This window comes from Amblyomma maculatum, chromosome 10, assembly GCF_055883805.1.
Source record: "Amblyomma maculatum isolate TAMU_Amacu chromosome 10, ASM5588380v1, whole genome shotgun sequence".
NCBI lineage: Eukaryota > Metazoa > Arthropoda > Arachnida > Ixodida > Ixodidae > Amblyomma > Amblyomma maculatum.
Genome location: NC_139353.1, coordinates 91853698 through 91875724, shown reverse-complemented (window position 1 = coordinate 91875724; position 22027 = coordinate 91853698). Strand labels below are relative to the sequence as shown.

General features: G+C 41.9%; 1 protein-coding gene across 1 annotated transcript; it reads left to right on the top strand.

The window, feature by feature from the left end:
• The first annotated feature begins 6161 nt into the window (after window positions 1-6161).
• On the top strand, window positions 6162-20145 carry LOC146177008 (U20-hexatoxin-Hi1a-like). The gene is made up of 5 exons (XM_084583048.1): window positions 6162-6309; window positions 7667-7720; window positions 9068-9098; window positions 11024-11278; window positions 19796-20145. The coding sequence occupies exons 2-5, from the start codon at window positions 7691-7693 to the stop codon at window positions 20119-20121; spliced, it is 642 nt and encodes a 213-aa protein (XP_084439174.1). The 5' UTR covers window positions 6162-6309; window positions 7667-7690; the 3' UTR covers window positions 20122-20145.
• The last annotated feature ends 1882 nt before the right edge of the window (window positions 20146-22027 follow it).

Below are 22027 nucleotides of genomic sequence, written 5' to 3'. Positions count from 1 at the left end.
GACGTGGGAGGCCACTCTTAAAGGTCCGTTTTGTTTTTTCAAAACGTTTATTTTACGTTTTAAATATCTGAAAACACTCAGGTACACGTTGCAAAAAAAAAATTGTGGTCTTTTCTGGATTAGTCTAGGAGTTACAGCCTGTTTTTGAACCCTTATCGTGATATTCTGAAACCGAAAATAAGTAGCATTGATTTACAAAAATATAAGTTTCTTATGCATGATTATAATTTACTATATATTTTAGTTTTTGATATCACCGAAATTCACCGGTGTTCTTAGGCTTAGTTATTAATGTATTATTATAATTTATTAAGCTGTTATTTATTATGACACGTTAGAAGGACGTTTGTTGTTTACTTTCGTCTGTGCTTTGTTTAGACACTGTTTAAGTGGCAAAACAGCGCTTTGCAACTTTAACAGATGCTGCGACACAGCATTCAGAGCAATAATACAATATTTCGTCTAGTATGGACAAGTCCCGAGATCAGAAAAGTCGGAAACTCAAGCTTGCTGGGAATCGACACCGTACGCAGCGTATGTCTTCTCAGCCACCAGACGTGGGTGTTTCGGCGAGTGCGGAGAGGCTCTACATTAGACTTAAATATGTTGTTTTTCACATCTTTAACGTGTTTCAAAATCGTTACTTACGTTCTTCTAAAAACAAGATTTTCCTCCACCTCTTCTTACGCTGTGATAACTTTTTTTATGAGCGAATATATTGAAATTGATTTTTGGCTACTGATTCATTATATTCAGATGTTTGCAATTAACTAGGATAATTTAAAGCTATCGAGAATCATATAATATACCACCTATTATTTAAAAATATGGGGAAGATGGATGACTTTCTCAATTTGTTGAGCTGCACATTCTCAATATATATTGCAATACATTTATTCTAGTTATTTACACAGGTCGCACATTCAGCTGTATAATGGGCCCCAGCTTTGATCAATTCAGCCTTCCAGTTAATTATCCTTTCTAGTGTGACTGCCAATTTAATACACTTTCGAGGAAAAGACCTCCCCCCCCCCCTATATAAATTGAACCGATAGTTGTAATTTAAATACTTGGATAAGCTGAATAAAACAAGCTTAATCAGAAAAGAATTAATATAGTTCTCCCTGCTGTTATAAAAATAAAAAAGAGATTTCGGAGTGTGGCCTCCCACCTTAATATTGTGTACTCCGATTATTGTTCCACAGTATTAGAAATTCTGTTGCCTCTTGTAGCAATAGCAACACTAAGCTAGTAGGCGCATAACTCAGAGCCGGGCAGAGGCCACTGATGCACATGCGCTGTTACCAACTAGTTGCGCCAAAGCCACAGGTGAGTGCTGCGCGCCTTAGCTCCGCCGCAACCTCTGCGCAAAATGCGCCGCACGTGACGTTCTCATTTGGCTAAGCACTTCACTGCGCATGCAACGAAATGCGGCGCGAAGCTGGGCGATGCGTTCGCTCCCAAGAAGCGCACCGTGGATGGAGAGCGGCCATGCTCATCACGGCAGCAATACAGGCTGCGGCAAATTCAGTCTTCCGATTCAGAAGTGGTCACATAATACAAGGTCACCTGATAGCTTGAAACCGAAGAAATAGAGTATATGCGTGTGGCTGAGATGCCCAAAGAACAAAAAAAATAAGTCTCGCGAAGAGACGACGCCAGGGCGCTGAACGACAACTACGGCGTGTCACTACCGGAGTCTGTAGACGAGTGCAATACATCAAGACCTGTAAGAAACTTTACCGCTTCACGTGGTCTATATGGCACGTGAGGGCATACCAGCAGACACGCACGCGCGCACCGCCACGGAGAGCTGACCGAGTGGTGCAGGAAAGCATCTTTCCACATCGCAGGCGCCAGGGCCTGCCTAGAACATCGGTGAACTTTGTCTTTGATGTGTTCAACAGAACGCTGGTTGTGTTCAATGCAATGCTCAGTCTGCGATGGCGGTAAAAACGTTTATTGCCTTGGAAGTAAATGGAGGTTGCTTTGGCGTCTGGCACAACGGCTCTCCTCTCACAAACTCTCTATGTAGTCCCTAGTGCGGGCGGGACCTTGGTGGCTACCGCTGACGGCATTGCTCCTTTGTCCATCACCTTTTGGGCTTCCAGGACGGATCAGGAGGGTAGAGTTGCTTGCTAGCCAAACTTTTCTCTCTACGTTCAGTTCAGCAGCGTTTAAACATTTTGTTTCTTAAATGTAACTTTCATGTTATTCGCTCTATTTTGGTTCTGCTTTTTCCCGTTTAAAACAAAATTGTATATTTAGTATTTTGCATTTTAGTTCAGTTCAGTCATTGATTGGTGTCTAACTCTTTGTCATCTATGATCCATATCATGCAAGGCTTCCCGCTCTACACCATTTTTCGAATATCCCATAGATTCATCTACAATGCCTCGACGATGACATGCAACCATCGTGTTCGCTGTCTAACACTTGTCACGCGTCCCTCAGTATTTCCCTGCATCAAAGTTTTATCCAGCGACTACTTTCTTCGCATCAGATGAGCAATGTAGCTCACCTGAAACTGTAATATTTGACGTTCCAATGAGCTGTAATGGTTTATTTATGGTCGCCAATACCGACTGATTTGATCTTGTGGCAGTCCAAGACGCTCTCAAGATGTTCCGCCAGTAGCGCACTTTGAAAGCGTCAATTCTTCAGCTCTTAGCCTTGCGAACAGTCCAACTCTCGCATTCAGAAGTCACTGTGAGAACATCTTAGCACGAATTATCTGAATCGTGGCATTTATTGGAAAGTGCTTCTTTCAAATTTACTGATGTAATCATGTATAGTCGAAGACAAAAGAATATAGACCACGCTTTGGCAGTTGCAATCTTCTGCACGTTAACTGGCAAAAACATAATGAATGCTCGTAGCATACGCTTGAATATATACTTTTGTTCTTGGACATTGAGGCAGAAAACATATTTGTTTCCATTACAGAACGGAACAGAAGCGTTTTAATGCTTTAGAGTGGTCAAACTTATTCTGTTCGCGACTGTACATAAAATGCCTATTTTTGCTACGTCTGGTAGGCTCTCGGTTGAGAGAAGCAATAATGTTAAATAACATAAAATAAATAAAATGTACAACAAAAGTATTGAATAATCATGAGTTGAGAATTTCGCAGCAAACATTGTGTACCTAACTTTCGTCCCTACCCTTACGAGATTTACTTTTTTACTTCTTCAGATTGCTGCTTAGATCTAACGGGAAGAAAAAGTACAGGGGTCAGGAATACTGACCTGTTCGTATATTATAGAATGTATATTGCGCAGAAGATATGAACGTAAACCTGTTCTCATAAATTGCGTTGTGCAAGGAAACTTTGTAAATGTTTATTCTTAAACATTTGTTTAGTGTTTCTCATATGTATACTTAGAGCACAGGTGTAGTAGATGTGGTCGGAACATTTATGTGCAATAAGCGGTAAAAACTATAGTTTCCATAGTTTCCAGGTGATAATTTGGGTTCTGTTCCGTTCCAGTCCAAAGCCTTGTTTACAACAATGCGTGCAGCCAAACGCGAGGAACGAGTCAGTAAAACATTCGAAATTCTGAAGACTCGAGGGGGCACTTCATTGCAACCGGTTGCTTACATCGCCAAAGGTAGTGCGGACTAAATTTCAGTCTCGTCTGAGGAGCTAAAATATAAAAAAAAAGATATGATGAATCGCTGCCAGTACTAGTGGTATAGGCATATGTTACCACTGAAAGCAGAAATTCTTAACCGGGTGAAAACAGTGGGAGAGCTTGAGGATTCAGCTGCTTTCTATTACAAGAGAGTAGCATGTTACGAGAGCAGATTAAGTTGACCCCCCCCCAAAAAAGGCATACGCAAATAACATAGAAATGAAGGCCTTGCGCGAGTCGGTAACGCAACAGGCCACCCAGCTCCAACGTGTGTTCAGAGAGCAGAAAGATGCAAATCAATAAAAACGAAACGCTAATCTTGAGATCTATGGCATGTTAGTTCAACACACCAAACATATCGGCTGGGCACGCAACAAGACGTCGCAGATAAGCTGAAGATGGAAACCTTTTCACTTGAAGACATTGTCGCTATACGCCCTTTCTGCCAAGAAAGAAAACATTCGGATTATTCTTGCACGCGTTTCTAGCGGGTAACCAAAGAAGGACGGTTTAAAACGCTAAGCAAACTCAGGGGATGTCAGCTGCTGCCCAATATAATTTTCGATAAAACCAAATAAAACAGTATCATGAAGTATTCTGCATGGGCAGGAATTAAGGAAGAGAGCAGCAGTATAAGTACGTTTGGGTAAAAGAGGCAAAATCTATGCCAAGAAGCAGGAAAAAAATCCACTCATCCGAGTGTCCTCAGAAGCTGAATTACCACAAATAAAACGAAACACCGCTCCTCCATCAACACAAACGTTCTTGGATTTGGAATAATTTAAGGAGGGTTGCGGCGCAAATTCTGGCTCAGAATTCACTGAAATTAACATTGACCTCCGGAGCTTGCGTAAGTAGTGGGACGAGTTTAGACCTCTCGCAGAGGATGCTTTTCGGTCTGTTGAATATCCTTTCCTAAATGGTCACTAGTGAATCTTCGCGACTCGTTCCTCACGCAGCTGGGGTAAAATCGCCTTTTTTTCACGCTATGCGCTGAACATGTTAAGAATTGATATATCATTTGAACATTCGGAATTCCAATAACTTTAAAGTAGGGCTCAAAGCTAAAATGACTAACAGTGCTGGTAATTTACCGACCGCTGTCAGATATTAGCCATTTCTTACTAGAAATAGAAACGATCTTGAAATCGCTTTTTTTTTCACGATATGCGCTCGACTTGTTAAGAATTGATATATCATTTGGACATTCAGAATTCCAATAACTTTGAAGTTGGGCTCAAAGCTAAAATGACTAACAATGTTGGTAATTTACCGACCGCCGTCAGATATTAGCCATTTCCTACTAGAAATGGAAACGATCTTACAGGCTAACAGCGCCATGGACCAGTTCTGCATTGCTGTAGATCTTAACACAGACACCTTATGTCGCACATAACCTGTTGTGGCTTATTACTTAGCCGTTCTTTTAGCTTTTGGGTTAGGAAATGTTATCAATGTGTCTAGTCTCGAATTTGTGGCGGCAGGTAGATTACATCAATATTGTGCAGCTCATACCTGTATACATGCTCCTAACGCCAATTTATTCTCATCTGTCATCGCTCAGCGGCTAGCCGATCACTACTTCCCCGTTTGCCGATTATTTGACCTTACTACTCTACTTATAATACGGCCTATAAAATTATCTATAGTAAAGCCCCGCGTTTCGAAAGAAAACGTTGGTGCGCCAGCAATGAGTATTTTCCAGCGAAGTATCTCAATGAGTCTATAATGCAGGCGAGCGGCTTCTGTTTTAATCAGAATAGCAGTCGCAGGCATTTTTTTCTTACTGACTCTCCAAATATAAAGTTCATACCCTATTTGGTTAATACGAATATGGCCACGTGTGCACTCGAGTCCTTGACATAATTTATAGGAATACTGCACCTCAATTACGTATGCTACGAACCAGTATTTGCGCCTAGACAGCATGTAACAAGGGCCCTTCCGAAGGGTGCGGTAATAAATTTTGCCAATTAAATACCCGTTGTCTAGAATTGAGTCCTAGAGTTTTATTCTATATTGAAACTTTACCATATCTCGGAATTTTACCTTTACAAAAAATCAATAATACGTTTCGATCAGCAGAAGTACCGCTTCTCAATCTATGAGCTGCATTGTCGCTAACCCTGTTTTTATTCATCATTGATTTGAAAATTCTGAAGGCATCCAACCTGGGCCCCTGAGTAGACGTTCAAATTTCACTTTTAGAAATATGAATCTTCGGGTCACCTTGCACTTCCTGCCGTTATTTTCTTTCAGCGTGCGGTATACGGTCCCTTTCGAGATTTTTATCGCTCTGTCGGGCGACAGTGAAAAATGAACCACTTTTGGAGCTTAGAAAACCGCTTATCTGGAGCCTCAAGCGAAAAGTACACTCAGAACGGAGAGTCAAGTAGGGTCCACACCATCTTGCAAAACATATCTCGACGGGCTGGCTCTGCTGTGAGGCAAGTCATGCTTCGTACTTGTCAGATGATAATAGGTCGCCCGTTTCCGGTGGCTGCTCTTCCGTACAACCAATCTGGCGGAGCCTGACGGCGAGAGCAGAGTGGCGCATGACAACTGAGCCGGGATTTCCCATCTTATCCTTCAAAAGCGGCACACTCAACACTGGTTCACAGATACGAAAGATCTGGGACGGCGGGAGTGGAACGTGGAGTAACTTGCAGCAAACGTATGCCATTCTTTTCATTCCGTGACTAAAGTCAAATTTCTTTTAGTAACAACCTTAACTTGAAATTATTTCTCCAACAACTGATCCAAGACAGCATGCGAAGCAGGCGTAGTGTTTTGATATTTTAATATAGGAAAGCCTTACGACCCTGATAAAACATAAGTTCCTGCTTAACTTTTTTGCTCACGTAGTGCGGCCCCTGAAAACATATAAACAGCTCTATATTAGGACTTAGTGCGAACTATACCAGATGGTTTGATGCATTGTTGAGTTTTTCTTTTCTGCATTACTTCGCCTGGTTGGCGCAGTGGATAGGGAGCTCGCTTATTGTGCCCAAGGACGCGGGATCGAATCCCGGCCTCAGCGGCCGCTTTTCCATGGAGGCGACTAGCAAGGCGCCCGTGTGCTGTGCGATGTCAGTGCACGTTAAAGAACCCCTGGCGGTAGAAATTTCCGGAGTCTTCCACTACGGCGTCTCTCATAGCCTGAGTCGTTTAGGGACGTTCCACCCGAAATCCAAACCAAACCAAAAATTTCTGCGTTCTGCTTTCTCTCTACCTACAGTGTTTTAGCATTCTATTCGCCGCGACGTTGATGTAAAGAAGCACTTCGCAGTACTCCGCACTCCATAAAAGTGCACATTTACTTCTTCGGTTTGTAGTATTTATTCATGATTCCGGGACTTTTGTTCATCTGTAGTGTACATGTTCTTCTAAAAGGAATCTTGTTATTGGAAACACAGATGGTACTAACGCATGAGTTATACGTAATACTTCTTTGCCCAACATTCAGTAAAATGGGTTAAAAATACATCCTCGTTCAGTGCTGTCATCGCCCGGGCGCAGACTTAAATTTCAAAATCTCTGTCTTATACAAATGAAGTGTTTGGACAGTTCGTTACTTGGGGCTTGTTGCTAACGACTTGCTGTAATAATTTTCTAGCGGTATATAAAAACAGACAGAAACAAAGACTACACACGCAAACACGTAGTGTCTATTTTTAAATACCTCTAGAAAATGATCGCAAGCTTAGGGGGCTTCACTGAATCTTCAGTGTACTTAGTCTGGTCTTTGTAGTATAGGTACGAATGATATCTTTATTTGCATGATATAAATGGTGTATATTCACAGTACATTGCCATGCTTTCCTCTGTTATAAAGATATTAGAGGTGTCTGGCACGACTAGTCAGATATATTGTTGCGGTAATTGGAGCGATTGCTATTAGGTCGGCTATGTACTTTCGTGTTTTTTCCTTGCGTTTTGTTCACATAGGGGTTTTCCCGCGTTGGACAAACAAAGAAGGTTGTGGATAGTCCTATACTTATGCTAGATTATTTATTTCTCTCCTGGAACAGGAAGACAATCCTGAAAAAAAAAAAATGAAGCAACTCACCGTTTATGTCCTAGCGGTAAGTTATCGATCTTCATGAGCTTTTCATAAACGAATAATTTACTTAACTAAAACGTGGCTTTACGCGGTGCCATAGTTTTCAACTCACGCATGTTTGTATATTTTCTGCTTGGAAACATTTTATCTTCAATAGGGTCCAAATACGTGTTTAAAAACAACTCAGACTCCCTAAAGGTAACACTTTGTTTTGTACCCTTTATTGAACTGTGGCTAGTCTGTAATTGTAAATTCAGCTATAACGATGGTACCGAACAACTGGAACGATAAGTCAGAAGACCAGTTTTCGAAGCTTGCAATAACGGCGTTTGTGGTTCAGCTGTAGAAGTGAAGTGCCTTTTTACTGCGCATATTGCCTACATGGAGCAGTTTCGCAAAGCTGGCGCTCAGTGTTATATTTTGAGATGTCACAGTAAGGACGTCGTCCCATTTACCTAGGCATGAGAATGAGCTTCAATTTCGGTGCTTGATAAGCTTGGGAATGACATTTACACTCGAAATTCGTAATTTTTTATGAACTTTCTGCGCTGTGACCAGCTTTCGAGCATCACCGCTGTTGTCAGCTGGCCGGGCTGATCATTTTGTTGAATAAGGAATCAGAAATATTTTTAAAACATGTACGTTGTATAACGAAGAAAGGCATAGAAAACAAGTTTTTTTTTTTTTTTTTTCACCCGCGACCAGAAGAGGGCGAAATCTCTAAATTTACCTTCTGAGGCGACATGTTTCCGTACCGCTTTTAGAGAAGTCCTCACCTACCCGCCTTCGTGTGTGGTTTTATTTTCTCTCTAGTACAAGCGTGCGACGTTACGCGAATTTATCAAAGCGTTCCCTAGGAATCTTTGGTGTGCAATATCCTGCCGTCTGCGCTTATATTACAATCCAAACCTAACAAATTATTTTAGTATATGACATAAGCTTTGCTCACCTTATAGTGCTTACTACAGGCATATCTTAGAAAACTTAATCGACAATTTTTTATTAGAAGCCAAGAAAATTTTGTGCGTTCCAATTGGTTTTGCATGGAACAATAAAATGAAAGCTATTTCCAAAAACCCAAACATTTGACCATTAAAAGGTAATCGTTAATGTTTGTTGCTTTACCAGTTGGTCTGCATCATCGCGCTGACGTGAAAGGTGCCCGTATTAGAGAATAATATAATTTGCAGTGTCAAATAATTTATGTAATTAACCTTGTGAACTCCCTCCTCATTATCAGGCTGAGAGTGCGGTATACCTCGCATTTTTTCTCACTGTCAAGAAATAGGCTCAATTGTATATGTTTTAATATACTGGGTGATCAATATTATTTCTAAGCTGTTCTATTTGTGGTGTTCATTCTTTGCAGTTTTCAACGCTCATCGGCTACATAAGTTGTGGTAAGTGATTCCTTTAACGGACGTCTATAGATTAGACGGCAAGTTTTCATAGCCCTTGTTCACGTTTTCTTGCCCTCCTGCTTCACACTCTGAGACTTCAATACGACATGTACAGTTGGACAGTGCTTAACAGCGTTGCATGAGAGTCGATTTCTAGGTGCAGCGAGGCCGAGATAAAGCAGAGCAGAAATAGAGAGAGGAAGCGAAGATGCGCGCCGATCATGATGCTGGAGCCAGTATCATCTGATGAGTTTTCTGCTTCGGGCGAAGCAAGCACCGGGAATTAACGTTTTGGCTCAGTTATGAGCGCGACGTTTTTTTTTGGTGTTATTCGCTGCGTGCTTTTTTACTATGATTCAGGCAAGCGCGCAATGTCTTAAGCACGACGCCTTGCACCGGATGAGATTGCGACATCTTTGATGTTTCTTATCGCTCAGTGCGCCAATATTGAGTGCCCTGTCTATTAGCTATTCCTAAAGAACGACTGCGGCTGTATTCCTCGTCTTATATAAACCACATTTGATATAATTGCAGTGTATGCAGCTCATAAACCTTCGCAGCTACTTAGGCCTCGATTGAGCATCGCACTAGTAAGAATGGCCTACCAAACGACGCTGAGTTTAGCCCAATATATTTTGGTCACGCCCTAGATCTCTTGCTTGCCCCCCCCCCCCCCCCTCCTCGTCTACATGCGAAGCAGTGGTAAGCAATTACCTTTAGCCCGATGCTTTTAAACAATGGCTGACTGTACAAATAAGGTCGTAGTAGGCATGTATTGGAGAGCCTAATGTTTCAGCAGCAAAGCTTTGGGCGCTCACAATCGCTTGAAGGAAAATTTTCCAAAACTATATCTGGTGTGAAACAGTAAATGTTTTTGACTGGCTAGCAGCCTCGCACTCTGGTATTAAGAATGCCCGCCGAAATGTATAAGGCCTTCTGCCTAATATTACTTGGTAATAAGAATTTAGTTATCATTTTCACAAAATCTCCACAAGAGGAACACTTAAGTATCAGAAAAACTGAGGTAGGTTCATGGGTAGATTTTAAACATTCTAATAGAGCAAAAAATTACCCTATTTTTTTAACCATTAGCCTTCCTATTAATTGTAGTGGAGAAATGTTATGCGGAATAAGCACTGCTGTGGGTGAAATATAAGTTTGTAACTAAGACGCGCACTGCTGTGGGTGAAATATAAGTTTGTAATTAAGACGCATATTTCGTGATGCTTAAAGATGGGGCGAACAAACAGGCGGCCTGCCGAGAAGCTACGCATTTTGAATAAACAAGTCTATTTTCAATAAGAAACAAGTTATAGCGCAAACGCCCGTGGAAGCCTAACTCCACGGTGTTCAAGGAATACTGACCTGTTCGTATATTATAGAATGTATATTGCGCTGAAGATATGAACGTAAACCTGTTCTCATAAATTGCGTTATGTAAGGAAACTTTGTAAATGTTTATTCTTAAACATTTTTTTAGTGTTTCTCATATGTAAACTTAGAGCACAGGTATAGCTGACGTGGTCGGAATATTTATGTGCAATTAGCGGTAAGAACTATCTGTCAACAGTGATAAAAAAGTTAGTTAAGACCTTCCATGGTCCTTGACACTACATCAAATTGTGTTGTTTCAAGCTAGACTTCGGGTGCCGAATTAGCACTTATTTCTTGTGCTAAGAAACATATTGGGTATTGTCTTTAAATTATTGCGATCACATATTTAGGGCTGTTGCAAGAAATTCACAATCATATATCGTTCCCATTACACGCTCCTGCAAAAAGTTTTATTCCAATGTAAATTTCTTGAAGAAAGCACGAACAAAATCAGTACAAACGGTTATTGAAGCAGTGGTTTTGCAATACATTTTGCAATTGTAGGGTCTCTTCAGAGGGTTGAAATAATAATTACTCCTTATCTCAAACAGCTGCAACTAATGAGACCGACTGCCAACGACGTCGACGGCAAGAGACAGCAAACACAGCCGACCGCGCTGGTCTCCTGGTTCCCGAATGTGACGAACACGGTGAATACAAGGCCCTGCAGTGCTTCGGGGATGCCGTCCAGGGAAGGCCATTCTGCGCCTGCTACGACAAAGAGTTCGGTCAGATAAAGGGCCCTTCGAAGAATATCAAGTCGTGCCATTGCGTCCGCGCGCACTACGAGTGGGAGCACAAAACAGGCAAGTCAGAACTTGAGACTGTACTTGTTTAAGTGGTGTAAATATTTCAACACCTGTTGTCGGCCTTCCATACTGGACATAGGGTTGGACTACATAGGAATCACTACTTTTACACAAATGTAATATAAAATAAAAAAATTATCCATGGTACACAACGTACTCTTGAAACTAGATAAAAAATGTGACGAAAGAGGATGCGGAGCTGATAAATACAAAATATCCCAAACGATAAAAGGAAACAAATAGGGGCCGAATACAACGCACAAACCTATTTGAAATCTTTACCACCCTGCAGGGAAAAACATTAAAACTTGGAGAGGGGAACGTGGCCGTCCAGTGCATGTTACGGGCGGTTGAACATATCTGCTCCTTGCCCTAAGACGCCGAGGGCGTTGGCAGGGCCAAAAGACACTACAAATGTGTTTCTCATGCGATATCACAATTTGTTCACATACATACCAAGGTATAACTTAGTAGTTAGCAAGAATTGGAGGCAAAATGCAGGCTTTTGCTGTGTATCAACTCTAGTTTTGAAGGACATAAAACAATAAATGAATAGTTATCAGTGCAAAGACAGCAAATTATTTCAGTTATATTTATTAATAATGAAGTACCGCACCTAGGCGCAATGCGAAATATTTTCGTCTTTGGAAGTAGTTGGAGAACTTAGTATAAAATAGAAATCGCTGCCACCTTTCGCGCTATGTCTCCACCAATTTTGCCAATTGTGTGCACAACTCGAGCAGAAAGCGCCTGTGTCAAAAGGTAAAAAAGCCTCATGCTTTTCCGTACGTAGCCAAGTGACCTTCCATGTATTTCTTCAGTTGTAGTCGCATCCACAGAAATCAGCGCTGCTCAGGTGAGACGGAAGTCAGACGGGACGTCCGCCACAGAATCACGTGCTCCGATATACAATGACCGGGGGCTCTCCAAAGGCAAATTTTCAATCACGTCAGAAATGGACCAAACTAGCTCGACAACAGCGCGAGTGATAAATGCGGTTTGAAAATTGAACATTGAAATCGCGGTACCTAATGACAAGCTACAGATGGTATTATAGACACAAGTGCATATTTATGGCAGTCGAAAAGGTAACTACTAGAATTTTGTTTCAGTCAATATCATTCTCTTATTTTTGATCTCCATCAAATCTGCTGTCAGCGTGCCTCGAAGGCAACCTATATCTCAGAAAGCCTAATCCTGTAAAACAGGCATAAGAGTTTCTGGAACAGCTGGTAGGGTAATGGCAATTATAAAAAGTTTGCTCTATTATGAGCACTTTAATTCGATTGTCTGATATTATCCTAGATCAAAAAGGGAGGAATGACAAACAAATTGTGGTACAATATTGATACGTGGCAAGCTTAGTGCACGAAGGTTAGTCCAGGATGACACAGGACACAAAGCATAGAAGCACAGCAGTATCAACCTTTTTCTAGCACCAAACGTTACTGCCACTTTGTCTTCTTCTGTATTACTGCTGCTGATCGTTGTGTTCTTTAACTTCCAGCGACACAGGGCATATATATAAATATATGTCTGCATATAGATAAATGCCCCCTAGTGTGAGGGCAGCACTCCTAATTGCTGAGAGAAATAGTAGAATAGAAAGGCAGCGAGGTTACCTAGGCGGTGCCCCGCAGGCTACCGTACACGTGGTGATGGGGGTATAAAAGTAAAGAGCGCCAATGCCATGAGTCTGTCACTTGTTCAGAGATCTATAATAAATCATAGATAAAAAAACTAGCGCAAATAACTAGCCCAGGTTTCTGCTTTGTCTATAGTAAAATGCGTCTATTTAAAGTATGGAACTCGACCCCGAGTCCTTTAAAAGCGTAAGGAGTGCCTTCACTGCTTTCCTTTCTTATGAAGGTGTCATCAAGGGCCTAGAATTTTGGCTTCAGTAAGAGCCCGTGAGTTGAGTTTTATGCTACAGGTCGGATTAGCCTTGGTTATTATGCCGGCAATTGCTCCACTGTAGCGTCCCTTATTTTTTTTTAAAAAGTCCTAATATCTGTGATATATACCCCATACCCGCTCAGACACTTATAATAGTACATATTCAACTTCAGCTGTCCAAAGCTATGCAGACAATTACTCACAGTGTAATATAGTCTACTCCAGAAGTCTCCATCTATGCACAAATTCAATCACAGTAAAAACGGTCCATTCCAGCTGTCACCATCTGTGCACACATTCACTCGCAGTATAACATATTCTAATCCAGAAGTCACCGTCTACGCACATAGTCACTGACAGTAAAACAAGGTCCATTCCAGCTGCCACCATCTATGCACACATTCACTCACGGTGTAACATAGACCACTGCAGAAGTCACCATGTTTGCATACATTCATTCATAGTAAAACATGGTCCATTTCATCTGCCACCATCTTTGCACACATTCAGTTACAGTATATCATAGTCACTCCACAAGTCATCATCTATGCACACATTCACTCGCAATAAAACTTAGTCCATTCCAGCTGCCAGCATTTATGGGCACATTCACTAACAGTATAACCACTCCAGAAGTCACCATCTATGCACACATTCACTCACAGTATAACATAGTCCACTCCAGAAGTCACCATCTACGCACACATCATTCACGTTAGAACATAGGCAATTCCAGCTGCCATCATCTAGAGTGAAAAAAGAAGACATGAAGCCTCCCTTCTGCATGTCTGATTTCCACTCGGGTAGACAACATCCTGAAATGTACTGTGAAGGGCTCCTGTCTTCTTGAAGGAAGTGAGCATCGCACACCTTTCCGCGTTGTACTCTGGACAGTAGATAATATAATGTTCTATATCCCAGCACACACCTCATATAGAACATAGCGGAGACGCTGCCAGCCCCTAGTACGCATCCAGGCAGGAGTACGAGCAAAGCCCGCTCAAATTCGATGTAGTAAACGGGCCTGATGTATTCTCAGACCCTTGGTCACACATGGCTTGTGAGGCGCACTCCACACGGTACTGAAATGATTCAGTATTGTTTCTTCTGAAGGGTCGTTTTTTATCTCTAGGAACTTTTATTGTGAAAGCAATACTACTCGCACTTTCAAGCCGTCAGCGTGGTCCCGGCAGTAACCACATTTGACCTTTGGCCTTTAGACGACCCCCGTAGACGACCCCAAGCTGGAAGGAGCTGCCACCTAGGGGTCGCTCGCTTCACATGGGACGGTTATGTCAGAATCAGCCTGCTAGGGCCCTGGCATCACGTTACCCCTATGGGCCACTAAGGCACGTTCATATCGGTTGGTTAAAGCGGGGATTTATATGTGGGCTGAGGAAGAAGAAAAACAGAAGAAGAACGCTCGGTCACCCGCAGGTAATGCTTTCGCTCAATATTTGGTTCAGCGGCGTTGAACCCTCGTAATTTTAAATGCTCGCACTTGCTCTGCTGAGACACTCGCTATGCATTCTGATAAACAGAAAGATAAGTCACGCCGTCTCTTGAATCGTACTCAACAGGTGACGACTCCGAATGGATTGTAATGGACGCTTTGAACAGTGAAGACTCCTTGTCGACGTCTTCACTCAGGAGTCAAGAACGTAGGAATTGGCAACACTACAAGCTGAGCCATAGCGTACTTATATTATTATTGCTTTCGCAATTGCTACCGGGCTTAACTAAAGTTTAATTTGTTTTACGGAAGTACCTGACAGTGCTTTATTGGCTAGACTGTCTGCTACCTCGTGTCCTCTGACACCTATGTTCGGAGGCACCCACTGAAAATGTGCACCCATTGTGCAGATTCTGCACTACGAGTAGATAGATAGACAAGGCATCAGTAGGGAACCCGCGCTCTAATCTTTTAAGGGCAGATTTTGAATCTTTTACGATGACAACAGGTTAAGAGTCCAAGCGGCGGAGTGTAGCAGCCAGGAAAGCACGCTAACGCTCAAATTCAGGGCAGTCACAAAGTATTTACGAAATCGTTTCATCACACCAGCACTCGTACACGTTGGAGAGTATCACATTCCAGTGAGATGGGAATAGGCGCTTATAAACGCCACTCCCTACCACAGGCGACACAGCATTGTAGTACCATAGCGGGGTAGGCCGAAAGGTATCCGCAGTTGAAGTAATTGGTCAAAGTGTTGCGATTGGAATGCCCAGTCTCGAGGCATAGATCATGGTTTTCAAGTCACGTTTCGGGTGATCAATCGAAAGTTCCTTGCTGAGTCGGTTCTTGTCAATAGTATCTGGAGAATGTTTGTTGTATCGTGAGTCGATCGAGCAGCATCATCAGCAAAGTCATTACAAACAATTCGTCTATTTCCTAGTAGCCACTGGTAGATTATTTTGTGACCCTATTGTAGTGCCTGGTGATGCAGGTGTTGTACCTCCGGTGCAAGGTACCCATGTCGCCATTGCTCAAGACCGATGGAAGGCATTGTGCGGCAGTTTTAGAATCACTGAAAAGTACCCATTTTTGAGGATTTTGTCCGCAATTATGCTTTACAGCAGCCCGATGTGCGGCCAGTTCTGCTCCAATAAAGGTAGGCTTATGCGCATTTGTTGGCAAATCTTAGTGAACGTTAAAAAGCACAATGGAATGCCGGCCGGTAGAATCAATTCTATTGTTGTTGGTTGCAGTACGTCTTACGTACTTTTATGCCAGCTTTCACTGAGAGCAGCATTTGACGGCCTTGGTGACGCACAGAAGAAACCGAAATTGTTGTTGAAGCGATTTTACAGTGGCTCCGTTTGAACCGGATCGAAATGAAAAATTAATCCGAACTCAGTGATTATTAAATGCGTTGTTAAGCCATGCAAAACGAAGATAATTTAACCGCTAAATCCAATGCGGTAATCTGGCGAGACAGTGCTCGGCACCTCTTGCCGCCCCTCTTTTGAGAGTGCGTAATGCGCGCCGAAGCATACGCCTGCAGCACGCGCCATAGTCTTCTCCTCCACTCTCCAGCGTCACTTGCGGAATTGGGCAGCCATAAAAACATCAATGATTTCGGGAGTTGAGATCCTAGACCACATGCTCAAGACATCGCTCTGAGCAGGAGGGTGCCATTATGTACTTCAGTAGCTGATCAAATGTTGTCAGAGCTTTCTCCATTTCTGTACATCCCACTTTTTTTACCCTGGCCCTATATATGCGAGTATTTTGTATGCGCGCACAAGTGGTGCTTAAAGGGATTATGACGACGAACGTTTTTCAGCTTAGCGATCCCTAGCGATTAACAGTCTAAAGGAGATTACTCTTGGTTCGTCTCCCTATAAGTTCGCGCTAAATATTTTTTGAATGTAGGATTACTCTCTAGGACATTATCGTTCCCTCCGGTGTAATAAATAAATGCACATAATTAAGAGATTGTGCTTTATATTTTATGCGGCAAGCGATTGCACTTCTTTTTACACATTCACGCCAGACGCTATCTATCCCTTCTATTAAAATGTCGATTGTTAGAAAAGTATTATTTTTCCTATTTTGGGTTTAAACAGATGCAAGTAGTAAAATAATCTGCTCGCATGCTTTGAGATCTTTTTATTAGAACTGCTGTATTACATCCTACCTTTGTATTGGAACTGCGTGACGAAGTTATCAAGGAAGCTGGTCAAAATCTAGAGCGCAATTGGTTAGCTCAAACTGTCCCATTACCTCAATGATGAGCAACCTAATTGTAAAGCTACAAACCGTGTATGAAAACCCTGATTCTCAGAAACAGCTGACAAAAATATTTATCATGTTTAGTGCAGTTGATAAAGTGCCCACGTGAGGCAGGTGCAAAATTATAACAAATATTTTTTGTGTTTTGTGCAGTAGGTAGATTGTGATGCTAGACAAGTAAAAATGTAGGTGCATGATTGATTTATGGGGTTTAACGTCTCAAAGCGACTCTGGGTATGAGAGACTCATTTATCTATATAAATACATTTCCTTCGTTTTCGTGAATGGCAGGTAACTGCAGAAGCAAAACATTGCTGTCATGCAGTCCGGTGTAACTCGTTGGCCACTGCTTTCAAATCGAACACCGCAAACCAATTAAGGACACCAAAAAATTTGGTACACGTAACACAGATAATTAATTCATTATAATTACAATTACTTATTTTGTAGGGTAATGCATTATCGATCTTAATTACTGCACTTGATGTAAGTGAAGAATACAGAATAGGAATCGATTGCTTTGAAATAGTTTTCTCCCAATTTCAATGCCATAAGACAAACGCATTGCAATCAACTAGTGCCGCATGACCGAAAATATTTAAATGTTGGTCAGTTTCAATAGTTTTCTAAAATTATCGTTGGTGATTTCACAACGTCGGTTTGTAAAGACATCAGCCGTGACACTGAACACTCTCTCATTGCAGTTACATAAACATACCGTTGTTTACATTTTAGGAGCCGCATAACTAGCTATCTAGCTGCTCTGTGGAGCTGCTACTAAACAGAAAATATATACAGAGCTTCATATAATGGCCACTGAGAGTCTAACTATTCCTGTCGATTTTAATTTATCAGACACAAAATGTATTGGGTTATCAATTTTCTACTTAACCACTGAAATAAATTATGCTTTATATCTTCAATATTTTTGACATGCTTCAAGCGGTCATTAATTTTACTACGGTACACATTGCCTGTTTGTAATTGTTGACATACATTATTGTAGTTCTTGCCGTCAATAGGAAATTGTTATTTAAAACCTCGTATTTTTGATCACAAAGCTTTTGTACTGACACTAAACAACGCAAACTTAGTCTTTAAGATACTTTCAATTTGTTTCCAATTTTGTTCTTCAGCACTGATGAATTATGCTGATATAAACTGGACGCATTATCTTTCAGTTAGGAGTTTTGATAGTAATTTCAACGTCTTCTGCCTATTTTTTAAAGCTTTGTCACTTCAAGGCATCGAACATATTGTTCCAAAAATTGCCATAAGGTTTCAGAATGTAACCCAATGATAACGCGCGACTTTGCGTTCACACGAAAATCTGAAAATGATAAAATCCGATTAGCAGCAGGAAACAGGAAAAAATAAAAAATGGTAATAAAGCAGACTACCCACTACAAGTACAGGTATTTTTCTACTCAATTTTTTTTCTACTTCGTTAAAATATCTTGTGAAATATTCTGGAGACACATAACAACAGCCTCCCGACAATTAATGCAAATGCCATGCATGAGTATGTGATAATAGATTATATATCCAAAAGAAGGGGAAAAGATTTTTGCCAGCCCCAGTATCCGCTATACCGGGGCTGAAAAACCTCTTTTCCCGTCCTTTTGGATATATAATGAGAAAATCCGTACTAGTTATGCTTTGGTGTGAAGCTCTTATTTTTGCTGACGACTCTCACTAGTCCTATTCTAGGAATTTGCTCTAAATTTAAGATGTGATCTAGAGGCACGTTTTCTTAATTTTCTCCTAAAACTTCACGTGAAAAGTCCCGGACCAAATGACATTGTCAATGCCTTCATAAGCTCTATACAGAGTTCTATTTTAAGTATTTAGACATATTGTTTCACAAGTCGTTAAACTAAGCCTCACTACCGGACTTAAGGGGAACACCTACAGCTAAACCAATTGAAACCTGAGAAAGAATATCAATTCTAAGCGAACATTTCATATTATTAACGCTTGTAGCATGAAAAGTTTTAAAACAGATTATTCAGAAACAAAGAGGAGATTTTCTTCAAAGAAACGAGCATAATTTCACGAAGAAAACAAATGCGCAGCACGGTTTTCAAGTATTTTACACCGCTACTCAGGTAGTACACATTATATGATGTTACGGCGGTTATCATTGACAGAAATAAGACTGATTCTGTATTTATGGACTGTAAAAATTATTTTCTAAAGTTACGCATGAAAAGGTTTTTCGAAAATAATAATAAAAAAAATATAGGTTTGGTTTGGTTTGTGGGGTTTAACGTCCCAAAGCAACTCAGGCTATGAGAGACGCCGTAGTGGAGGACTCCGGAAATTTTGACCACCTGGGGTTCTTTAACGTGCACTGACATCGCACAGCACACGGGCGCCTTGATTTTCGCCTCCATCGAAAAGCGGCCGCCAAGGCCGGGATTCAAACCCGCGTCCTTGGGAACAGTAGTCGAGCGGAAATTGCGCACAGGGATTGGAGCTTGCGTAAGACGCCGTTATCAGTATGTATTACGAAATAATTCTTCCCCTCCGGTTCATCTTAATTTCAGCTTTCCCCAGGGGTGTGTTCATGGGCAGCCTCATTCTTTGCAAGTTGCAAAAATTTTTATGCATAATAAAAAATATAGCAAACTATTTCCGTTTGATAGCGGTAACCATTCTGGTAAATCGCCTACAATGATCATGTCTAATAGGCCTGGATGTATGACACCGGAACGATAATAAAACAATGACCTAATAAACAAACTATATAGTGGAGCATACCGAAAAATGATTTTGTTTTCCAATCTATAGGTTCTGTCTTATACCGCGATAGTGTCGTAAAATACCAAAGTAGGACTTGTCGAATAAATGTTGCTTTCCGGCTTTTAATTGGTTTCCAGAATCCGACAGAGGCAGCGAGCCCCGTTGCAACACCACTTCCGGTGAGTACAACCCGGTGCAGTGCGACGCTGAGAGCCACTGGTGCGTGGACTGGGACACAGGCGCACAGCGTGGCCTGAAGATGAATGGTGGATGTACCACTGACCTGTCCGCCATGTCCTGCGGAATAGACGGAACCCACCACGATCATAGCCAGGCTCACCACGGCGATTCTGCACATCACCAAGCCTCTTGCGACCCGCACAGCGGAACGTGCTCACACGACGCATCTAGCAGCTCCCATCACAGTGATTCCAGCCACCATGGTGACGCCGGCCAACATTAAAAAAATATCCATCAATGTTTATAACGTGCTGTTCTTTTTCCCTACAGTTGATCTACCCAAAAATTGAAATTTGCTTGTACGAAAATAAAATATATATATTGTAGAAGTCTTGAAGTGCTACCTCAAATTACGGACTTCTTGGAGAAACACCAAGGGTATTCTGATAAACATCGTATTACTCTGCACATTATCCTCTCTGAGAAAGGAACAAATCAGAAAAAATCTTGCCCCTAATAAAACCATGTATTGCTTTGTACAGATGAGAAGCTCTCTTCACTTCGGGACAGGAAGTCTAAACATTTACTTTATCCTAATAATATCAGATACAGTTACCGCAACACATTGTACCTTCAAATGATGCCAGTCGTACAGCTCTGTAAATAATAAACTTCTCTCTAGCCGTTTGGCAGGAAAGCAGATATATGGCCGCGAAAGTATCAGGGTCATGAAACTATTGCATGCATTGCATCTTTAGTACTACGAAATATAGCAGAAAAATTTATATTTTTTAGTGTTTTTGAAATGCAGTGTCCCGCAGAAGCTGCTTTTACCCACAGTTGCCCATTTACTTCAAAAAGCGAGAGTGTTATCAAACGCGAAATTTATTTTCATGTTGGAGACGAACATCACCAAAGATTCATTTCTTCAACAAGGGTCCTAGGCGACAATCATTTGTTGAATCAATAACAACAATTGAACTACAGTTTCTTAACCGGAAATAAAGAGATCTGGCCTGCATAATAAATGGATCTAAGTTTGGGTGAATTCTGAGTCAAGGATGCAAGCGATTCCAATCTCAGACAACTTGAGACAAAAAAATTATGGAAAGAATCGTAGGAATTTAGTGCTGGCGTAGAGGTAGTATATCTGCCTAGTGCGCAAGAGGACCGTTGTTCGAAACGCGGTGTCGCGCATTTCTTCACAGGATAAATCAATTTCACAGTGACGTAGGTGTATTTGAGCCTAGCAATATCACACTGGTTAGGACCTTGATAAGAACGTAGATACTGCCGCGAAACCTTCAAAACAGTATTTGTTGTTTTTTAACAGCCGCCGGCATACAGGCTTATCACTCTGATTCTAGACCGCGTATCAGTTCCGTAATCTTTGTTTGTTAATGCTCGGTGTCGCGAGTCACACCTTTATCAGTTTTGTTGTAGCGCAAGATGCACCGAGATCTGTCTCGAAGGTTCCGGCCACTCGGGTGTCTTTCCACAATGTTCCAGCCCGTGCTGGTAGCTGTTTGCGACGTTATCTAGATTGTTCTGTGCAGCCTTTAAACTGAGCGTTGACGAGTGTGACGGGCATTCTTGTTCGACGATCGACGAGCACGTTTGTTTCTATCGCCGCCGCCGAGTTTCGCCGATTCTTTGGGCTGTGCGCTTATCATCGACGATTTGTCAGAAGCTTTTCGCGGATCGCCGAACCGTTGACGCAGCTTACAAAGGCTGACGTACCTTTTAAATGGGAAGCGCCGCAAGGAGAAGCCTTCGACGAACTTAAGCGCCGCCTGCAATGCCCTCCTGTACTTGAACACTTTGATGAAAACGCCGAGACCGAAATTCACACCGACGCGAGCAGTGTGGGCCTAGGAGCCGTTCTCGTCCAGAAGAGTGCCGGACAGGAGAAAGTAATCGCCTACACGAACATGTCCCTCACAAAAGCCGAGTCAATTACTCGACGACCGAGAAGGAGTGCTTCTCGATCATCTGGGCCACTTCTAAGTTTCGTCCATACCTATACGGCCGACCATTCAAGGTTGTAAGCGACCATCACGCGCTCTGCTGGCTGGCTAATTTGAAGAATTCCTCCGGCCGCCTTGCCAGATGGAGCCTACGACTTCAAGAATTTGACACGACTGTAGTCTATATGTCAGGCCGGAAGCATTCCGACGCAGACTGGTTAT

Excerpts from the sequence above, each read along its gene's own strand:
- LOC146177008 (XM_084583048.1), top strand. The coding sequence starts at position 7,691 with ATGAAGCAACTCACCGTTTATGTCCTAGCG. Across the intron at positions 7,721-9,067 it reads TCACCGTTTATGTCCTAGCG|TTTTCAACGCTCATCGGCTA; the intron begins GTAAGTTATCGA and ends CATTCTTTGCAG. Across the intron at positions 11,279-19,795 it reads CGAGTGGGAGCACAAAACAG|AATCCGACAGAGGCAGCGAG; the intron begins GCAAGTCAGAAC and ends ATTGGTTTCCAG.